Here is a 19,462-nt window from a genome sequence, read left to right as displayed (position 1 = left end):
AGCCTGGGGAATTTTACATGGAGTTTTAATGCATGGAATGGTCTTCCGCGGAATGTGTACAGTTGATTGATCTTAACTGGATTCGGATAAGTACTTCGAAGCGTCGGGTATATAGAGATGCATGGATATTGGCAGGAATGGTAGGTAGCTTAAGATTAGCCAGATGTGATTGAGTTGATGTCGATGTTGGAAATTTCCGATTGTTTTGCTGAGATCTCTCCTTTTTTTTACTCTTGATTTTTTACTTCACACCTCTGAGCAAGTAAAGTGTCAAAATCTTGTATTTTTCAGCGGTCTAGCCTGGGTTCGAATCCCGACCCAGCTATAAACTGGCATCCTGGTGATTCATCAACGTGTGTAAGACGTAATCCTCTTGTACCTGTGCAGGGAGCATTCTAGGTTTCACTTATTCTGCTGGAAATCTGCACAACGTCTCTCTGGGACAGGGACAAGAAGTTGTGGCAGAGCATGCCCTGACCTTGGCCATAAAAGTGGGTCATTGGGTCATTCTTCAGGTAACATCATCCTTTTACTATCAACACAGCTGTCTGTCCGTACCGGTACAGATGAATGTGATTCTGTCCAGAAGCGATAGGAATTTGTAATAATGCTCCACTCCTTTCAAAATTCGATTCATTGATTAATCAATTTATCGATTATTTATTTATTGATTAATCAATTAATTATATAATTTTTTCGATTAATGACTTATTTCATTATTTTTCTAAGCGTTACAGCTTCAGATGAAGCACTGGTGGTTTCGGTATGCTATTAGCCAATTGATTAATTATTTTATGATTACTATTTATTTATTTATTTCCTTTCTCTTTTAGCTTGGTGTTGGCTTAGCGGTTAGGGTGCCGGCTTGGGATCCGAGGATCCTGGGTTCGAATCCCGGTCAATCGCTGAATTAACGCCAGGGGGGTTGACTCAGCCTCTCATCCTTCTGAGGTCGGCAAATTGAGTACCAGTTCGCTGGTAATTCCCCGTGTGTCGCAAGAGGCGACAAACAGGGTTGGCGGCAGGAAGGGCATCCGGCCATAAAACATCGCTTCAAAAAGGGGACCACGGTGCCCAAAAAAGGCCAACCCCTGCTCTGCGGGGTAAAATGGCCTCTAAAGGCGGTTCCTTCCTTTCAAAATTGGAAGTGCAACCAAATCATATACTACGATTATGAATTGGTTGCACTTCCACTTCATGAGCGTTCATGAATATTCTCAACTACAGCAAATCTGATTTTGATTTGATTGCTTTGCACAAATTGTTGTTTTGTTCACCCTAATGATACCTCGAGTCACAACATGCATTCACCCCACCTCGCTGCTTGTACTATTGATCCATATTGTTTGTCTCCATTTTAACCTGTCGATGTAATCAACTCTATATCTTTCCTTGTATTCAATCACTTTTAAGAGGAACGACAATCAGCCGAGATAATTTATCCTTGATACCACAATGTGTAGCAAGAAGGCTCTAGGCCTTCCATGTAGCTTCACTAGTGGTCATTGTGTCACGATTACCGTGTTGCTGATCATTCCGTGTTTAGTACTTGAATAGTTCACTGAATGAACTGTCGCCTGTGTCCACCTGCTCGATAGAACATTCACCTGGTACCACATTGGCTGCCGGTACTTGAGCAGAGACTCCAGCAAGCGAGTGAGAGTGGGCACGCTCACCTTCACATCTTCCTGAGTGCAGAACCAGCTCCATCACAAAGCGCACATTGCATTCCTCGATGCATCCTCGAGAGGTGTATCAAAATCACCAACGAACCTCCAAGTGGCATGTGTGCCAACCTGCACAAAGCTCTGGACAACTTCAGTCAGGTTTGACATCATTGGGGAAATAATGAGCCTCTTATTTGTCTATCAAAAGTGACAGACAGGGTTTGTCAGAATTTTAAATCACAATGAAATATGTTATTGCCTCCACCACCAAAGGTTTGTTTGTTTGTAAACAAGATATCTCAAAGTTGTGGACGGATTCGGACGAAATTTTGCAGAGATGTAGCGTATGTGACAAGGACGAAATGATTAGATTTTGGTGAAGATCCGGATTCGGATCCGGCTACTGGAATTTTTAAAGTGAATCTTCACCATTGGGAGATCCGGCCAAAAACGATACATAGCAGGATATCTCAAAACGTTATGGACAGATTTGGACGAAACGTGGTGGACATGTTGGGTGTCTGACAAGGACAAATAGATTCGATTTTGGTGAAGATCTGAATATGGATTCGGATATGAGAATTATTTAATTTTTAAAGTGATTCTTCACCATTGCGAGACATTGCTAAAACCGACACATAGCAGGATATCTCAAAAAGGTGTGGACGGATTTGGACGAAACTTGGTGGGCCGATTGGGTGTCTGACAAGGACAAATAGATTCGATTTTGGTGAAGATCTGAATATGGATTCGGATATGAGAATTATTTAATTTTTAAAGTGATTCTTCACCATTGCGAGACATTGCTAAAACCGACACATAGCAGGATATCTCAAAAAGGTGTGGACGGATTTGGACGAAACTTGGTGGGCCGATTGGGTGTCTGACAAGGACAAATAGATTCGATTTTGGTGAAGATCTGAATATGGATTCGGATATGAGAATTATTTAATTTTTAAGTGATTCTTCACCTTTGGGTGATATGGCCAACCAGGTGGTGGTTTTCTCTCTACTGAGTGCCGTTCTAGTTAATGGCTGTGATTACATATCGTTACATAACTGGCACAGACTGCATGTGTAGTGTACAAATCAAGGTGCCATGCACTTCAATTGTTAATATTCACAGGTAACCTGATTGATACCTAGCACAGACTCTCCCCTGTGTGTCGCACATATTAATAATTTTCATTTTATGAGTTTCTCTCACAATTCTTTTCTTTCTTACTAGAAGAGGCATTGTGGTGTCACATGGACTTCCTGTCACTTGACCGATACCCTGGCCTTGTGAATTGGGCTTTTCTGACAATTAATTCAATAAATATTTTTACACATTTTTCTTTAATGCTGAAGGATATACATGGTATTCCAAAAAGACTTGGACAACTTTGGTTGTTAATATATTTAGTACCACAGATGATGCAACGATACCCTTTGTTTTATATGATACAGAAACTCCTGAGGTTTTTTTTTCAGGTCTGGTAGTTTCATGTAAAATAAAATGGCGACTCCACAGGAGAAAACTCAGTGCGTCGAATGGTTCATCAAGACGAGATCCGACATGCAAGTTCAGCATAATTTCCGTACAAGGTATGGAAGGAATCTGCCATCACGGACTGGTGTCAGAGAGTCGTACAAGAAGTCTAAGGAGACTGGAAGTTGTCAGAAACAGAAAAGTACCTGTCAACCACACACAAGTGCAGCTGATGTTGAACGAGTGCGTGAATCATTTCAACAAAGCCCCAGAAAATCAATGCGACGCGCATCCAGAGAACTGGGACTACCAACCACCACTGTACACAGGATTTTGTATGAAAGATTGAAGCTTTATGCATACAAGGTGCAGATTCTGCATTCAAATGATGGACCTCGACACAAACCGTTTGCCTTGGAAATGCCCAGTCGCATAGAGGATGATGAAGATTACCTGAAAAAAGGTCATGTTCACAGACGAAGCTTACTTTCAGGTATTGGGGAAGGTCAACCAGCATAATGTGAGGATCTGGGGCTCTGAAAACACCCACGTGGTCATTGAACACATGCGCGACAGTCAAAAGATCAATGTGTGGTATGGCCTTCTCCATGACTGCTTGATGGGTCCGTTTTTCTTTGCGGAGGATATAGTAACCTCAACAATTCACATGAACATGTTGGAATGATTCGTCTTCCCAAAGATTGAAGACCTGCAACCTGACATCATTTTTCAACAGGACGGCGTTCCCCCTCATTAGGCCTTAGTCGTTTGAGCCGTTCTGAACGAAAAAATTCCAAGTCGCTGGATTGGCTGAGACGGATCAACCGCCTGGCCCCCGCGATCACCAAACATAACCCCCCTTGATTTTTTCCTGGGGTTTTTTTCAAAGATGTTGTCGACAACACCAAGGTGGCACACCTGCAGGATCTTCGTTCTTGGATCACAGGTGCATGCGCACTGGTGGACAAAAACATGCTGACCCGAACATGGAAATAATTAGTGTACCACCTTGATGTCCTGTGCACAACAAACGGAGCTCACATTGAAGTGAGCTCTGACTTCTTTTCTGGCTCTTTGTAAATTTGGAATTTGGCCAGATGACTGGGCTCCTCTTTGTGGAAGACTAACATCTACCGGCTAACGACAGCATACAGGACAGTTTAACGTGCATCGGTGCGACGACACACTTTGTGACGCAACGCTCCAACTGCGAAGCACAAATCCAACAGTTTATACTCCACAGTCCGATTATAACACTATGATACCCAGCAACATCTGAAGATCTGGATAACATGTTGGGTTTTTTTTTGCAGGATGACTTGGAGATGTGTTCTCGTGGTAATGAATTCCGAAGCATCCTGTTCGCACTTTGCTACTTCCATGCTGTTGTGGCAGAACGTCGCAAGTTTGGCCCGCAGGGCTGGAACCAACAATATCCCTTCAGCACCGGAGATCTCCTCATCTCTAGCAATGTGCTTCTTAATTACCTGGAGGCCAATGCAAAGGTTTGTGGGCATTTGTGTTGGAATAATGAACCTTTCCCTCTTCCATGAGACTTCTCCCATTTTTTATAATTTAAAAATGAGACCGTTTTGTCAAGTTTCATCATCTTACTGTTGTTTATTTATCATGCGGTGCCATTGATCAAGTCACAATCGATGGATTAAACATACATTTCCTATATAGGTGCCTTGGAGTGACCTGCGCTACTTGATTGGCGAGATCTTTTACGGTGGATACATCACGGATGAATGGGATCGTCGACTTTGTCGAACTTACCTGCAACAATTCCTCCAACCGAAGCTTTTGGAGGGAGACCAGAACCTGTCTCCTGGCTTTCTCGCACCTCCATTTTCTGACCTTACAGGTTATCATCATGTACGTGGTGTATTTTCACATATGTGCACTTCTCCCATTTTGCGCAGCATGGAAAATGATGGAATGGACCAAGCGAATGAGGAATATACATTGTTAGGCCGACAGCCTTGCATTTATACATTACACAGAGCAAGTAGCTATTGTGTACAACCTTTACAACCTTTATTGTACTTTACCTCGTTCGATATCTGTCAGAGGTAAGTCGTATGGTAAAACGGACACCGACAAGGCGGTGATTGTGAACTTTAGAGCAGAATCGGGTAAGGTTGTGTTGTGTAACACCTCTTGTACAGGTGAGGCCAGGTGTAGCACTTGGGCACAAAGGCACATAAGAGCTCTGTGCTTTAAATGGAGTCATCAGGGACCGTTTGACTCTAAGACAGCCAGATTGACGGAACACTTTTAATAGGGCCACCCCATGGGCTGGGATGGCCACTAAGGATGGCGTTGCCCACACCAGCGGGAGGGGAAGCCAATGAGAGGGACACGCCATGCGTGAGGGCAGTCCTGGAGGTGATGAAGGCCATGTACAGAACATGCAAGATCACATTTGGTTTTGGTGGAGACAATACTTCTCTCTCTCTCTCTCTCTCTCTCTCTCTCTCTCTCTCTGTCTCTGTCTCTGTCTCTGTCTCTGTCTCTGTCTGGCTCTGTCTCTGTCTCTGTCTCTGTCTCTGTCTCTGTCTCTCTCTCTCTCTCTCTCTCTCTCTCTCTCTCTCTCTCTCTCTCTCGCTGTCTTGCTCTCGCTCTCGCTCTCGCTCTCTGTCTCAGTCTCTTTCTCCCTCTGTTTCATCACTTCCCACGGAAGGACAGTTTTCGAGAGGTGCAGAAACATCACTCCTGATTGCCATCCCCTCGTCTCCTGGCCTCTTTTTCGCCATCGCTCTTCGTCCCCATTATCCCATCCGAGCCAAACTTCACCCTCTGCCGATCTGCACGACAACACCACCTACAGCAACACAAGCTCATGCCTTCCTTACAAGTCCTCACCTGCTCCCTTTGTATCTGAATCTGATATTGGCGGCGCCATTAGTGAGTTATTACTTTTGGACATAAGATTGTTTTTTTTTCTTCCCCTTCCATTCCTGTCTGCGTCTGTCGACCGCCAGATCTGTTGTGTTTTTTCTTGATCGTCCTGTCCTTCCTTGCTCCCCATATTTCCTTTTTGGATGTGATTCCAGGAGATTGGATGATTGTTGGCCCATTTTCATTTCTTCATCTACCCTTCTTTTTATTTGAGCCTCTTTTGTGAGGTGTCCGCTGGCTCCGTAGTGTTCTTATTAGGGCTTCTTCCTGTCTGGTATGAAATTTGCAATATTATGAGGCCTTGTAGAAAAGTCACACAACGCATAAAGCTAAGGGTTAAACAAATCATTGAAATTCAGCCCACTGCACATTTTATGTTTCAATTTGTAATGTGCAGATTCACTTTTAAAATGATTGATATCTCACTTTATGAACATTTTTCTCACTCCTTAACCCAGTATGTCGATGCATCTTTGCCATCTGAGTCTCCCCACCTGTATGGACTGCATCCCAATGCTGAAGTTGGCTTCCTCTCACGCACTTCTGAGCAGCTATTCCTTACAGTTCTCCTGTTGCAGCCTGGAGACCGAAGCTATAAGGACTCTGGTGGACTTACCCGTGAGGAAAAGGTCAGAACTTTCTCAGAGTTCCATTTTTGATTGTTTGTTGAAAAACTTTCAGGCATTGAGTTAAATAATACATATGGGATTGGGATATGAGGCAGATGGGATGAGCCAAAGGGTCCGTTCATACATTCTTCTTGTGTTTGTGCATGTTACTCACCTTTACCATTCCTCACCACTGATATTGTTACCTCCACCACTGAAGGATGGAGGTTATGTTTTCACCCCTGTCTGGTTGTCTGTGAACAAAATATCTCAAAAAGTTGTGGACGGATTCAAAGGAAATTTGGCAGAAAAGTAGTGTATGTGACCAGGACGAAATGATTAGATTTTGGTGAAGATCCGGATCTGGATCCGGGTAGTAGAATTGTTTAAGTGATTCTTCACCATTGGGAGATAGGGCCAAAAACTATGCATAGCAGGATATCTCAAAAAGTTGTGGATGGATTTGGACGAAACTTGGTGGACAGGTTGGGTAAGTGACAAAAACAAGCTGATTAGATTTTCGTTCAGGTCCGAATCCAGATCCGGTGTATCAGTTGGATACAAAACATGAACTGTTAAGCCTGGCGGAGGCATGTGCTCTACCGAGTGCTGTTCTAGTTTTACAGCTGTTATTCTTTTTTTTCAATGCTGAATCCAAAGTGATTTGTTTCATTATGTTTTGATGAGCTGTTACTTTCTGTGTTCTTGTTTACCAGGTGAAGGAAGTTATTAACGACATCCAAGAACGTCTGCCAGAAGGTTTCTCAATGGGGGAGATGTTACCCGGCCAGGAGGATCAGACACCCTACGCCATGGTCATGTTCCAGGAATGCGAGTGCGCAAATCTACTTATTAATGAGATCCATCATTCACTGAAAGAGCTCAACCAGGGACTTGAGGCAGGTGACACCATTCTAACATGAAAAGCGTCTATTACCATTTTACAAAGGTTGATGAAGCCACTGGGTCAAACTGAAATTTCAATAAAGGGCTATCTATTTAGTATGTATGCACAAAGGGGGAGCAAGGAAGGAACAGGGTGAAGGTGAGAGATTGGACTGATGCATATTCCAAGCATACAGAGAGTTGGGAGAAGAAGGGAATATTTACAAACCATTGTTACGTGCTCCTCCCCAAACCCCGGTCACGGTGTACCTCCGAGCCCCGAGAGGAGTCACGGCAGAAAGATGTGTTATTCTGTGTGTCAAAGATCAATGGTGAAACCACACCAATTGTTACCAACAAACAAGTATTGTATTAAGGTCACACAAGAATAACTACAATAACAATATTAATCAATTGTACAACCAATATATCATTCATATGATGGTACCATCAGTTTCGTACAATATAACTCACTGTGCTCCAAGTGAGCGAAAAGAACATTCCCAATGTCTCTAACCCGGCATCAAGCCAAAGTTGGTTCCGGCTTCAAGCCAAAGTCGATCCACTCCAGTGATCGTCAGAATGATGCGGTATCGAGACCAGAATCCCACTCGGTTGACAGTCACACTGCCAAAGATAGGCAAAAGTGTCCTCAAGAGGCGGCTGGGAAATCACACCTTCGGGTATGGACGTTCAACGGCTCCCAATCGGCGAACCGCAAATTCACACTCAAAATCCACGTTACACACACACACCAGGTTAACGTCTGGATGCGTTGAAATGGTTGAAGCGAAGTGAAAAACCTGGAGCGATGCGAAATCAGGTGCGAGGTAAAATCGCCAACAGTCCGTTCTCGAGACGTAACGGCACTCTAATGATTCTCTTCGGAATCAACCACAAAACCTGTCACGCAGGTTTATCTGTCACAGTGATAACAACTCTGTCGCAGGAATCCCTTTCCCAGGAAACCCCAAAGTTCACTAGTGACCTCCGTACGCCAGCGTTTGCTCCAGACCTCCAAAGAGCTCGGCTCCTTCTCCGACCTCACTCGGTCTGCCTCTTTCTCCTCTCCTTCTTCCTCTTCTTCTTCTCCGGTGCCCGATCCGGTTTCCGGTTTCTTTTAAAACCATAACCTTTTTTACCTTTTGAAAACAGTTATCTCTTATTTCACTTAAACGATAATAATAATAGTACATGCAACCAAAAATATTTACAGTGGATGAGAACCACAACAATGGAAGTGACGAATCCGTAACACCATTCATAATGATCGGATGGATAAGTGTTGTATTTGTCGAATTATGACGTCATAACGAAGGCACCGATGACATCATCATTAATATATCTTATTCCCCATGGGGAGTAGTTGACAATGAGCCAGGTCTCAATTTTTTCCATGGAGTGCTTGCAGAGATATAGAGGTGCGAACTTTTCCAAGATGGTGCCTGTACTACGTGATCTATGACGTCATAATAATCATTAAAATATTATGCAGGAGGAGGCACTCCTATGGGGAAAATTTCATGTCAATCGAACCAACGGTTGAAAATGAATTTCGGCCAAGTTATCGGCCAAGAAAATGAATTTTTTAAATGCAGACACGTATGGCACACGTACGCAACTGAATGCTTAACCCTGCTTTTCGCTTCGCGAGCGCAGGGTAAATATGACAAAAGCAGAGGAAACTAGAACGACACTTGGTAGAGTGCATACCTCCGCCAGGCTGAACAGTTCATGTTTTGTATCCTACTGATAGGCCGGATCTGGTTTCGGACCTGAACCAAAATCGAATTAGCTTGTTGTAACCTAACCAACTCGTCCACCAAGTTTAGTCATAACTCTTCCATAACTTTTTAAAATATTATTGCGGATCTCGAGCCCGTCGACCTACTGAGGGGGGATTAAGCCCTTCTCCCCCTCGAGCTTCAAGTCCACGAGGCCGCTACCCACTCTACACTCGTGGGGGCGGATTGCTGAGCAATTCCAGCCGCCAAACCCGCAGCGAGCGCATGGAAGGGTTTCCGGTCACGACCCAGGTACCTTCAATACACACGCCGCTGCGAGGACGGGGGCTGGACCTCACACGAGTCACGCTGGTTTGATACGCCCGAGCGGTTTGCGTGTCACGTAACTCGTGCCGTTAATTACTAGGAACCCGATTGAGCGGTTTTATCTCGTGCAATGCGAGGCCAATGGTGAAGAGACGAAAACGGCCAAGTTGGAAACAAACACAGGTTTATTAACAAATGTACAATGGTGAGAGAAAAGAGACACAGGAGAGAAACTTAACCGTTCTTACTTACGTTCCCAGACAAGGGCCCTCTGACTCACTCGGGGAAAGGGAGGAAGAAGAGGACGCGCTCAAAGCACGGCCGCTTAGTACAGTTCACCTGGGGCAGCTCGTTGGGCGTTTCCCCTTCGTGATGTTCGCGGCAGGGACGTCGGCTTCAGTCGTACATGAACGGGAATCCCCACAGCGTGTCCCGAAGTCGGCGAGGCGAAGCGCACGTGCAGGGAGTCCAGGCAGCGAGATCGTCAGAGTACAGGGCCAACGAGAGAGATCGTCCTGCGAGAGCCTGAATCTCAAGAGAGCGAGGGCAACAGAGAGACCAGAGCCAGGGAGAACGGGGGGGGGGGGGGGGGGGCAGCAGAGAGCGTTTGGGGTCTAGGGCACACAGAGAGCGGGGGCAGAGAGACCTAGCTCGGGGGTCCGGGGCGGGTCTTATATCCCCCCGGAGCCCCACTAGAATGTTCCACAGGCCTCCACTGGCCGCCGTGGGTCACGTGTCGTGATAGCCCCTCACCAGTTACACCCCTTAGTCCTCATTGGCCGCCGTTGCTGGCCACTCCCCTTTAGCTCCCATTGGCTGTTTTCTGCTTATCAGCCTCGCCCTCCGGCTCCTCCCTCGGGCCTCCTCGACTTGGCCTAGGCCCATCACATGGCATTCCAGTCTCAATGAGGCCTACCCTTACTTACCTGCCTCAACGTATACTAACTGGGAAGGAGACTATACTTAACATTTAATAAGAAATAAATGGCGAAAGCGAGGCTACATGTTGTGGTGCAACTAACTAAAAGGGTGGTTGCCTTTATTCTCAAAACCACAACAATATCATGTTGTATATCGCTTTTTGCCCGATCTCTAAATGGTGAGGAATTACTTGAAAATTAAATAATTCTCGCATCCGAATCCATATTCAGATCTTCACCAAAATCGAATTGATTAGTCCTCGTCACACACCCAACATCTCCACCAAATTTTGTCCGTATCAGTGCCCAACGGTTTGAGATATCCTGTTCACAAACAGACGGACAAACATACAGGGGTGAAAACAGCCTCCATCCACCTTCAGTGGTGGAGGAAAAATATGGATCATAAACGCAATTTTCCACCTTTAGAGGCCCTTTTCCCCCGCAAAGCAGGGGTTGGCCTTTTTCGGGAACCGTGGTTGTTGTTGTTTTTTGGTCCCCTTTTTGAAGCAATGTTTTACGGCCGGATGCCCTTCCTGTCGCCAACCCTTTTTGCCGCCTTTTACGACAAACAGGGAATTACCAGTGAACTGGTACTCAATTTGCCGACCTCGGAAGGATGACAGGCTGAGTCAACCCCCCTGGCGTTAATTCAGCGATCGACCGGGATTCGAACCCAGGATCCTAGGATCCTAAGCTGGCACCCTAGCCGCTAGCCCAACACCAGGGACTATCAGGGGCTATCATAAACGCAATACAGAACTTAATTTATACAACCTGTGGGGACATGGTAAGAATAGCAGATGAGTTAAAAATCTGCACTGATAAACTGGACATCATCTGTTTAACAGAATCCTTCCTCCCGCAGGAATTTTTTGACTCCTTAGTGTCTCTTCCTGGCTATTTTTGTCTTCTCTAATTTGATAGGCCTGAACCCAGTCCTGGCGGCAGAGTTGCACTTTATATCAACTAGGGCATGCCCGTACTATATATATATCTAAAATTATATCCCCCCCCCTCTATTTACATGAAATGGTTTGGTCCAAAGCGAACGGCTTGCGAGTACGGTGACAATCCCCCCCCTCTATTTACATGAAATGGTTTGGTCCAAAGCGAACGGCTTGCGAGTACGGTGACAATCCCCCCCCTCTATTTACATGAAATGGTTTGGTCCAAAGCGAACGGCTTGCGGAGTTTGGTAAAGAAATCGCCATAGCGTGCACAAACGCGCAGGAAAGCGAAAGAATCGCAAATTAGTTTTAATTAGTTTTAAAACATAGTTTAACGCCAACATAGTGGCAACATAGTTTGCCAACATGAAATAAATGAATACGCTCTCAAATGTGCCGTCCGAGGCAGAGTCTGTTCGCCACGTTCAGCACACGTGATAGCTCGCTGCTCTCTGATTGGTTGAATCGTTTTTTGGACATAGCTCGGTAACTACTTGTCCGATTAATATGAAACCTTGAAAAGGCACATCCTCAGGTCCCCAGCAATATACCTGGCAAGTTTCAAGTATATCGGACCAGTAGTTGTCGAGAAACAGCGGTCGCATACACACAGACACACACACAGAGATTACTGGAATTATAGATAGATAATCCCATATCTCACTGTCCGTGTACTGATATGACACCTACCAAACCCCATGAGTGAGTACCTTTGACTGTGAATTCCCCTCCGCTCCCATCTCTGTGGTGTACCGTCCTCCAAACAGTGACGACTCCATTTACATCTCAGACAAAATGGACCAACTATTAACCACTTATCCCATCCCTCTCTTCCTCATATGTGGAGATTTCAATTGTCACCACGCCAATTGGTTGGGTGTTGGTACCTACCTCACCAGCCATGGCACTTCAGCAAAGGGCTTCTGTGACTCCATGAGACTGACTCGATCTGTAAAAACTTTCCCATGCGGATTTCTCCTAATATCAAATCCTCCCTTCTGGACTTCGTGATCACCAACTTTCCCGCTAACATCTCTGGCTCTCCTCTGCTCCAATTGGTTCATCTGATCATGTGTGTGAAAGTCACCATCTCTGTCTATTCTCATAGAGCTGCCTCAGTACCAGCGAGTCTGGTCATTCACTTAGGACTTCAGGACTGGTCTCTGATATCTACTCAAAAAGTTGTGGATGGATTTGGATGAAATGTGGTGGGCAGGTTTGGTAGGTGACAGGGACGAATTGGTTCGATTTTGGAGAAGATCCAGATCCGAAGACGGGAACTCTTAATCTTTTTGAGCGATTCTTCACCATTGGGAGATGGTGCCGAAAACAATATATAGCACGATATTTCAAAAAGTTGTGGACGGATTCGGACAAAACTTGGTGGATGAGTGTGGTAGGTGATGATAATAAGCCAATTCGATTTTGGTTCAGGTCCGGATGCAGATCCGGCCTATCAGTGGGATAGAAAACATAAACTGTTCAGCCTGGCGGAGGTATGCTCTCTACCGAGTACTGTTCTAGTTATTCATGGCACCAGTCACTACCACGAGTATAAGACCTTTTGGCAGAGAATAATTGGTAGTGATTATTAAAATTAAATTTGGACATTTTGTTAATTTCTCACAGGTTATTATTATTTCCATCCTACCTCTTCTTTAGTCTCAGCAGTTTTGGGCCCAGGACCTATCACTGTCTATTCTGTGGGGATTCTGTCTATTTCTCCAACATTTGTCAACACTCTCCAACACTTTTCAGAATCATTGGAATCTCCCGCGATGACGTTATCTCCGAGGGCCTTTCACTTACTTACCGCATGCAGGTTGGTGGTCTTTCCGTCTTCTACCGACTCCTCTCCGGCCTTGCTCCTCCAGCTCTCTCCGGGCTCTGTCCCCCAAATATTCCTACAGGTCGCACAACATCTGCCTGCAACCCTCTTATGGTTAAACTGCCAAAATCAAGACTCTCTGCTCACCTTCACTCCTTCATTCCTCTTTTCTCCCGCCTCTGGAACAAACTCCCCCACTCCCTTCAATCCCACTCCTCCCTCCAGGTCTTTAAAACGGCTGTTCACCACCATCTCTTATCTTCCCCAATCCAAAACCTTGATCTTTTCTACCCCCGCTAATTTCACCCCAAATCCACTTTTTTGAGGTGCCGACTTCTTTCCTGGAAGTCCTTGGTGTCCTTGCGTTTTATACCTATCCTGCCTCCCCCCAGGCCCTCTCCCTCCCACACATCTCCCGATGTCCCTGCTCTCAAATGTTGTGTTTGTGTGCTTCCTCCCCTTCTCTCCCCATCTTGTCGACCGCTCCCCTTTTTATATACTTTGTTTGCTTGTTTGTTTGATTTGTTTGTTTGATAAATGTTAGCTCTTTCACGAGCCTCGACTCTGTATACAAAAAACAAACAAAAAAAAAGTTAAACATATGTATAATATTCCCTCGTAACCGCCTCCATTCTAATGTATAAAATCCTGTCTCCTTCAGCTGCTCCTCATAGCTTAGTCAAGCTAGTCTAGAGATACATCTAGCTGGACTCCACTGTATCCTCTCTATTGCAGCTTTGTCCATCCTCAGTGTATCACAGTACCATCCAGCAGGTTTTTATGTAAAACACTGATGTACAATAAAAATGGAGGTTTTGCTTGTAATTTGCAAGTTTGAAATTGTGTTTCTATTCCGGACAGTGTTTCAGCACTGCTAATTCCGATTCTCTGTTTCAAGTTGTTCTGACGTCAGGGCCGCTGGTTTAATCTATTCTTGTCCCTCGTTTCAGGGTGAGCTGACTATGACCACAAGCATGGAGGATCTACTCGCTGCGATCTTCTTTGATAAAGTTCCAGCAAGTTGGGCAAGATGTGCGTACCCATCACTGGCCAGCTTAGGAGGCTGGTTCTCAGATTTCCTGGCTCGAACGCGTCAGCTGGAGACTTGGTCCTTGGATTTGGCCACCCTGCCGATCATCTGGCTTTCGGGTCTTTTCAATCCACAGGCCTTTTTGATGGCCATCTTGCAAGTTACGGCCCGTCGCTGCAACTGGCCACTGGATAGCGTTGGTCTCCAATGTAACGTGACAAAGAAAAGTCATGACGAAGTCGTCACATCACCCCGTGACGGTGCTTTTGTGTACGGCATGTTTGCAGAGGGAGCACGCTGGGATGTCCAGGTATGCTTTTGGATGGAGCACGATGGGATACCCTGGTAGTACGGAACATCTCACCGACATGATTTTTAATGACATCAGTCTTACACCACTTTCTTCTCTATCATGTTGTACAAGAATAGGGAAGCTTGGACATCAGTGTGACAAAAGTATGGCAACATAAACACGAAGGAGACGTCAAGCTGTCTTTTCTGCATTGATGTTGTGGATGTAAAAGATCTTATGAGACAATGATGATGTTAAAGCGCGGCGTTACGCGCGCTGCTTGTGAGCAAGGAGGAAGCGGACAAGCGGTAACATATAAACGTCTTTATTGTAAGACTACACTGTAACACTGAACTCCTCCGGGCTGGTCGCCCGGTGTATATCATGAGGCCACGCCTACCCCTCGGGCGTGGCCACCGCCCACTTGGTGCGTGGAATGATGTCACCACGCCAGTGGGCTTTTGTGTCCGCCACACGCGCCCCCCCAGAATTCCCGCGCACCTGGAGGGCCAGTTTGCGGGGCAGACGAATGACCCGGCCGAAGCGCCCCCTGGCGATCGGCGGCGTCCGGGGTGCAGGGATGCCAGGTGGGATGCCCCTGGCTGCGCCTGGGATGGGTGCAGGACCGGGGGGCGGCGGGGCTGGGCGGTGCCAGGGGTCCGCCCGCAGGAGGGCGGCCCCGACGTGGGGGTCGGGCCTCTGGCGGTGGATGGTCCACATCGAGGTGGGCCGGCTTGAGGCGGTCTACCGAAACGCGGTCAGGAGTACCGCCGATGTCCAGGGTGAAGTGCTTCGCCCCGGTCTCCAGCACGCGGAAAGGCCCGTCGTACGGGGGCCGCAGTGGTGTCCGATGGGCATCGTGGCGGACGAAGACGTACTCCGCCGTGCGAAGCTCCGGGGCGACGTGCGTCGCTGGGTGCCCGTGGCATGCCGTTGGCACCGGGGCGAACCTCTGGGCGGTCTCTTGCAGAGCGGAGCGCTGCTGTGCGTGACCATGGTGCCGTGGAGTCGGGGAGGAACTCGCCCGGCACCCGCAGCGGTTGCCCGAAGACCAACTCCGCCGCGGATGCGCGCAGGTCCTCCTTGGGCGCCGTCCGGAGGCCCAGCAGGACCCAGGGGAGCCTGTCGACCCAGCCGCCGTCACGGAGGGTGGCCCGGAGCGCGGCCTTCAATGAGCGGTGAAATCGCTCACACAGGCCGTTAGCCTGGGGGTGGTAGGCCGTGGTTCGGTGCAGCCGGACCCCGAGCCCCTGCGCAACCGCCCCCCAGAGCTCCGAGGTGAACTGGGGGCCGCGGTCGGATGAGATGTCTGAGGGGGCACCGAACCGGGCGACCCAGGTGGCGATGAAAGCCTGCGCGACATCGGCCGCCGTTGTCGACGCCAAGGGCACGGCCTCCGGCCACCGGGTGGTGCGGTCCACCATGGTGAGGACGTAGGTGAAACCCCGCGAGGGGGGCAGAGGTCCCACCAGGTCCACGTGGACGTGGTCAAACCGGCGTTCCGGCACCGTGAACGGGGCCAACGGGGCCTGGGTGTGCCGGTGCACCTTGGCGCGCTGGCACGCGAGGCACGTCCTGGCCCAGCCGCGGACGGCCTTCCGGAGGCCATGCCAGACGAACTTGTCGGCGATCAGCCTTTGGGAGGCCCTCGCGCCCGGGTGGGACAGGCCGTGGATGGCGTCAAACACCTGGCGCTGCCAGCCCGCGGGCACAATGGGGCGAGGACGCCCGAGGGAGACGTCGCACAAGAGGGCCGCGCCCGCGCCGTCGAATGGCACCTCGGTGACGCGGAGGCCCGTGACGGCGGTCCGCAAGGCCTGGACGTCGGGGTCAGCGGCCTGGTCCGCTGCCATCCGGGCATAGTCGATGCCGAGGTGGACTGCGTGGGCGACGGCCCGGGAAAAGCAATCCGCCACCGGGTTGTCCTTCCCCGCGACGTGCTGGATGTCCGTCGTGTACTCGGACACGGCCGAGAGGTGACGCTGCTGCCGGGCCGACCACGGCTCGGTGACCTTGCCCATCGCGAAGATCAGCGGCTTGTGGTCGACGAAGGCAGTGAACGCCCGGCCCTCGAGCAGATGGCGGAAGTGCCTGACCGCCAAGTGAAGTCCGAGCAACTCGCGGTCGAAGGTACTGTAACGGCGTTCGGGCGGGCGAAGCTGCCGGCTAAAGAACGCCAGCGGTTGCCAAGCTCCACGCACCCATTGCTCGTGCACCGCGCCCACCGCGTAGTCCGAGGCATCGGTGGTGAGGGCGATCGGTGCATCGGGCGCCGGGTGCGCGAGCATGGTGGCGTTAGCCAAGGCGAGCTTCGCGCCCGTGAACGCCGTGTCCATCTGCTCGGTCCAGGTAACGTCGCCTTTGCCCGGCTTACCTCGGAGAGCTTCGTGCAGGGGGCGCAGGAGCTGGGCGATACGGGGCAGGAACCGATGGTAAAGGTTCACCATGCCCAGGAACTCCTGCAGCCCTCTGATCGTGCGGGGGCGCGGAAACCCCTTCACCGCCTCCACCTTGGCCGGCAGGGGGACGGCTCCGTGCCTGGTGACACGGTGCCCCAGAAAATCGATTGTGGCGGCGCCGAACCGGCACTTTGCGGGGTTCACAATCAGGCCATGCTGGCCCAGGCGTTCGAAGAGCGTGCGGAGGTGGCGTAGGTGCTCTTCACGGGACGCGCTGGCGACGAGGATATCGTCCAGGTAGACGTAGACAAAATCCAAGTCGCGCAGGACGCTGTCCATCAGTCGCTGGAACGCCTGAGCCGCATTCTTCAGACCGAAGGGCATGCGCAGGAACTCGAAGAGTCCGAATGGCGTGATGACCGCCATCTTCGGGACGTCCTCTGGCCTGACGGGGACCTGATGGTAGCCGCGTATGAGGTCCACCTTCGAGAAGAAGGACCTGCCCGCCAAACGGGCGGAAAAGTCCTGAATGTGGGGGACGGGGTAGCGGTCGGGAGTCGTGGCGTCATTGAGACGGCGATAGTCCCCGCACGGTCGCCATCCCCCGCCGGGCTTCGGCACGATGTGCAGCGGCGACGCCCAAGCGCTCTCTGAGCGCCGAACGATGCCGAGTCGCTCCAGGGTAGCGAACGCCGCTTTTGCCACCGCCAGCTTCGTCGGCTCGAGGCGGCGTGCCCGGGCGTAGACCGGTGGCCCGACGGTGGGGATGTGATGGGCCACCCCGTGCTTGACGGCCCCCGCCGAGAAGGTGGGCCGCGTGAGGGCCGGGAAGCCGGCGAGGAGGCGGGTGAATGCGTCCGCTGCCGGAAGCGTACAGACCAACGTGGCCGGAACCGAATCGTTCGGCAAGCCGCTTGGCAAGCCGCTCGTTGAGCTGGGCAACGCACAAGCGAGCGAGCTGAACGTCTCGGCCTGGACAAGCCGTCTGCGCTTGACGTCGACCAGGAGCCCATTAGCGCACAGGAAGTCCGCGCCAAGCAGTGCCATGGGCACGTCGGCGGTGACGAACGTCCATCGGAAAACCTGCCCTCCAAACCGCAGAGAGAGGCAGCGTTTTCCGTACGTACGGATGGGCGTCCCGTTCGCGGCAAGCAGCGCGGGGCCCCCACCCGCGGCGTGCTTGTCTGACGTGCCGGCGGGAATGACACTCACCTGCGCTCCCGTGTCGCACAGGTAACGGCGCCCGGAGAAGGTGTCCGTTATGAACAGCAGGCTGCTCGAACGGCCGGTGCTCATCGCCACTATTGAGCGCCGGCCCGGGCGTTTCCCGACCCGTTGAAGGAGCACGGCGGATGACACCGCCGAGCTTCGTGGCCGAACTTGGCGTGGAACCAGCACCAGGTGGTGGAGCTGGAGGAGCGCGGATGGCTCCGCCAGGCCGGTGGAGTCGACGGGTTTCCCCGCGGTGGCGGTTTTCGCCGCGGCGGTGGGCGGGGCGTGGCGGCGTTCACGAGGTGCGTATCAGCATGCTGCTGAACATCAGCGTGCTGCTGAACATCAGCGTGCTGCTGAACATCAGCGTGCTGTAGAAGATGATGCTGTGGAACATGCTGCTGAACATCAGCGTCGAAGGCCGTGACGGCCACGCCGACGCTCGCCCGCGTGTCCGAAGCGGCGAAGTACTTGTCCGCCTCGGCCGCCAATGCTCGGGGTTCCGTTAGCCCGGTCCCGGCCAACGCGAGGCGAACCTGCGCTGGAAGTTGGCGACGGAAAAGCGCCCGGAATAGCGAACCGGGGGCTTCGTCGCCCAACAGTGACAGCATATGGTCCATTCGGACCGACGGGCGCGTCTTACCGAGCTCGGGGAGATCCAGGAGGCGGTCGGCCCGTGCGTCGTCCGTGAGGCTGAACGTGGCTAGGAGTAGCCGCTTGAGTGCCTCGTACTTGTGGCCTTTCGGTGGGTGGCGAAGGACGGACACAACTCGAGCGGCCGTGCCGGGCCCGAGGGAGGCGACGACGTGGCAATAGCGCGTGTCATCGCCGGTGAGGTGCCGAAGCTGAAATTGGGCTTTGGCCTGGACGAACCAGACTTCGGCCTGAGCCTCCCAAAATTCCGGAAGTTTGACGAAGTCGGCCATGGCGATGGCGTCGCGTGTGGAAGGATCGCTCCGGCAGATCCAACGTCGAGGGTCACCAGTAAAGCGCGGCGTTACGCGCGCTGCTTGTGAGCAAGGAGGAAGCGGACAAGCGGTAACATATAAACGTCTTTATTGTAAGACTACACTGTAACACTGAACTCCTCCGGGCTGGTCGCCCGGTGTATATCATGAGGCCACGCCTACCCCTCGGGCGTGGCCACCGCCCACTTGGTGCGTGGAATGATGTCACCACGCCAGTGGGCTTTTGTGTCCGCCACAATGTCAATTTGATAATATTTTGATAATTATGGTAATGATG

General features: G+C 50.3%; 1 protein-coding gene across 1 annotated transcript in view; it reads left to right on the top strand.

Moving 5' to 3' along the window:
* Window positions 1-19,462, top strand: part of DNAH9 (dynein axonemal heavy chain 9) — a 241,309-nt gene that overhangs the window by 214,678 nt on the left and 7,169 nt on the right. Inside the window, exons 68-74 of the mRNA XM_078785082.1 lie at window positions 388-515; window positions 1,599-1,826; window positions 4,452-4,643; window positions 4,825-5,016; window positions 6,501-6,671; window positions 7,367-7,549; window positions 14,235-14,624. Of these exons, the coding sequence (XP_078641208.1) occupies window positions 388-515; window positions 1,599-1,826; window positions 4,452-4,643; window positions 4,825-5,016; window positions 6,501-6,671; window positions 7,367-7,549; window positions 14,235-14,624 (1,484 nt within the window). The remainder of the gene's footprint in view (window positions 1-387; window positions 516-1,598; window positions 1,827-4,451; window positions 4,644-4,824; window positions 5,017-6,500; window positions 6,672-7,366; window positions 7,550-14,234; window positions 14,625-19,462) is intronic.

Source organism: Myxine glutinosa, chromosome 9 (genome assembly GCF_964187855.1).
Source record: "Myxine glutinosa chromosome 9, kmMyxGlut1.1, whole genome shotgun sequence".
In the NCBI taxonomy this organism is placed as follows: Eukaryota; Metazoa; Chordata; class Myxini; order Myxiniformes; family Myxinidae; genus Myxine; species Myxine glutinosa.
Note: the sequence above shows the minus strand (reverse complement) of the source record. Positions and strands in the feature narration are given on the sequence as shown.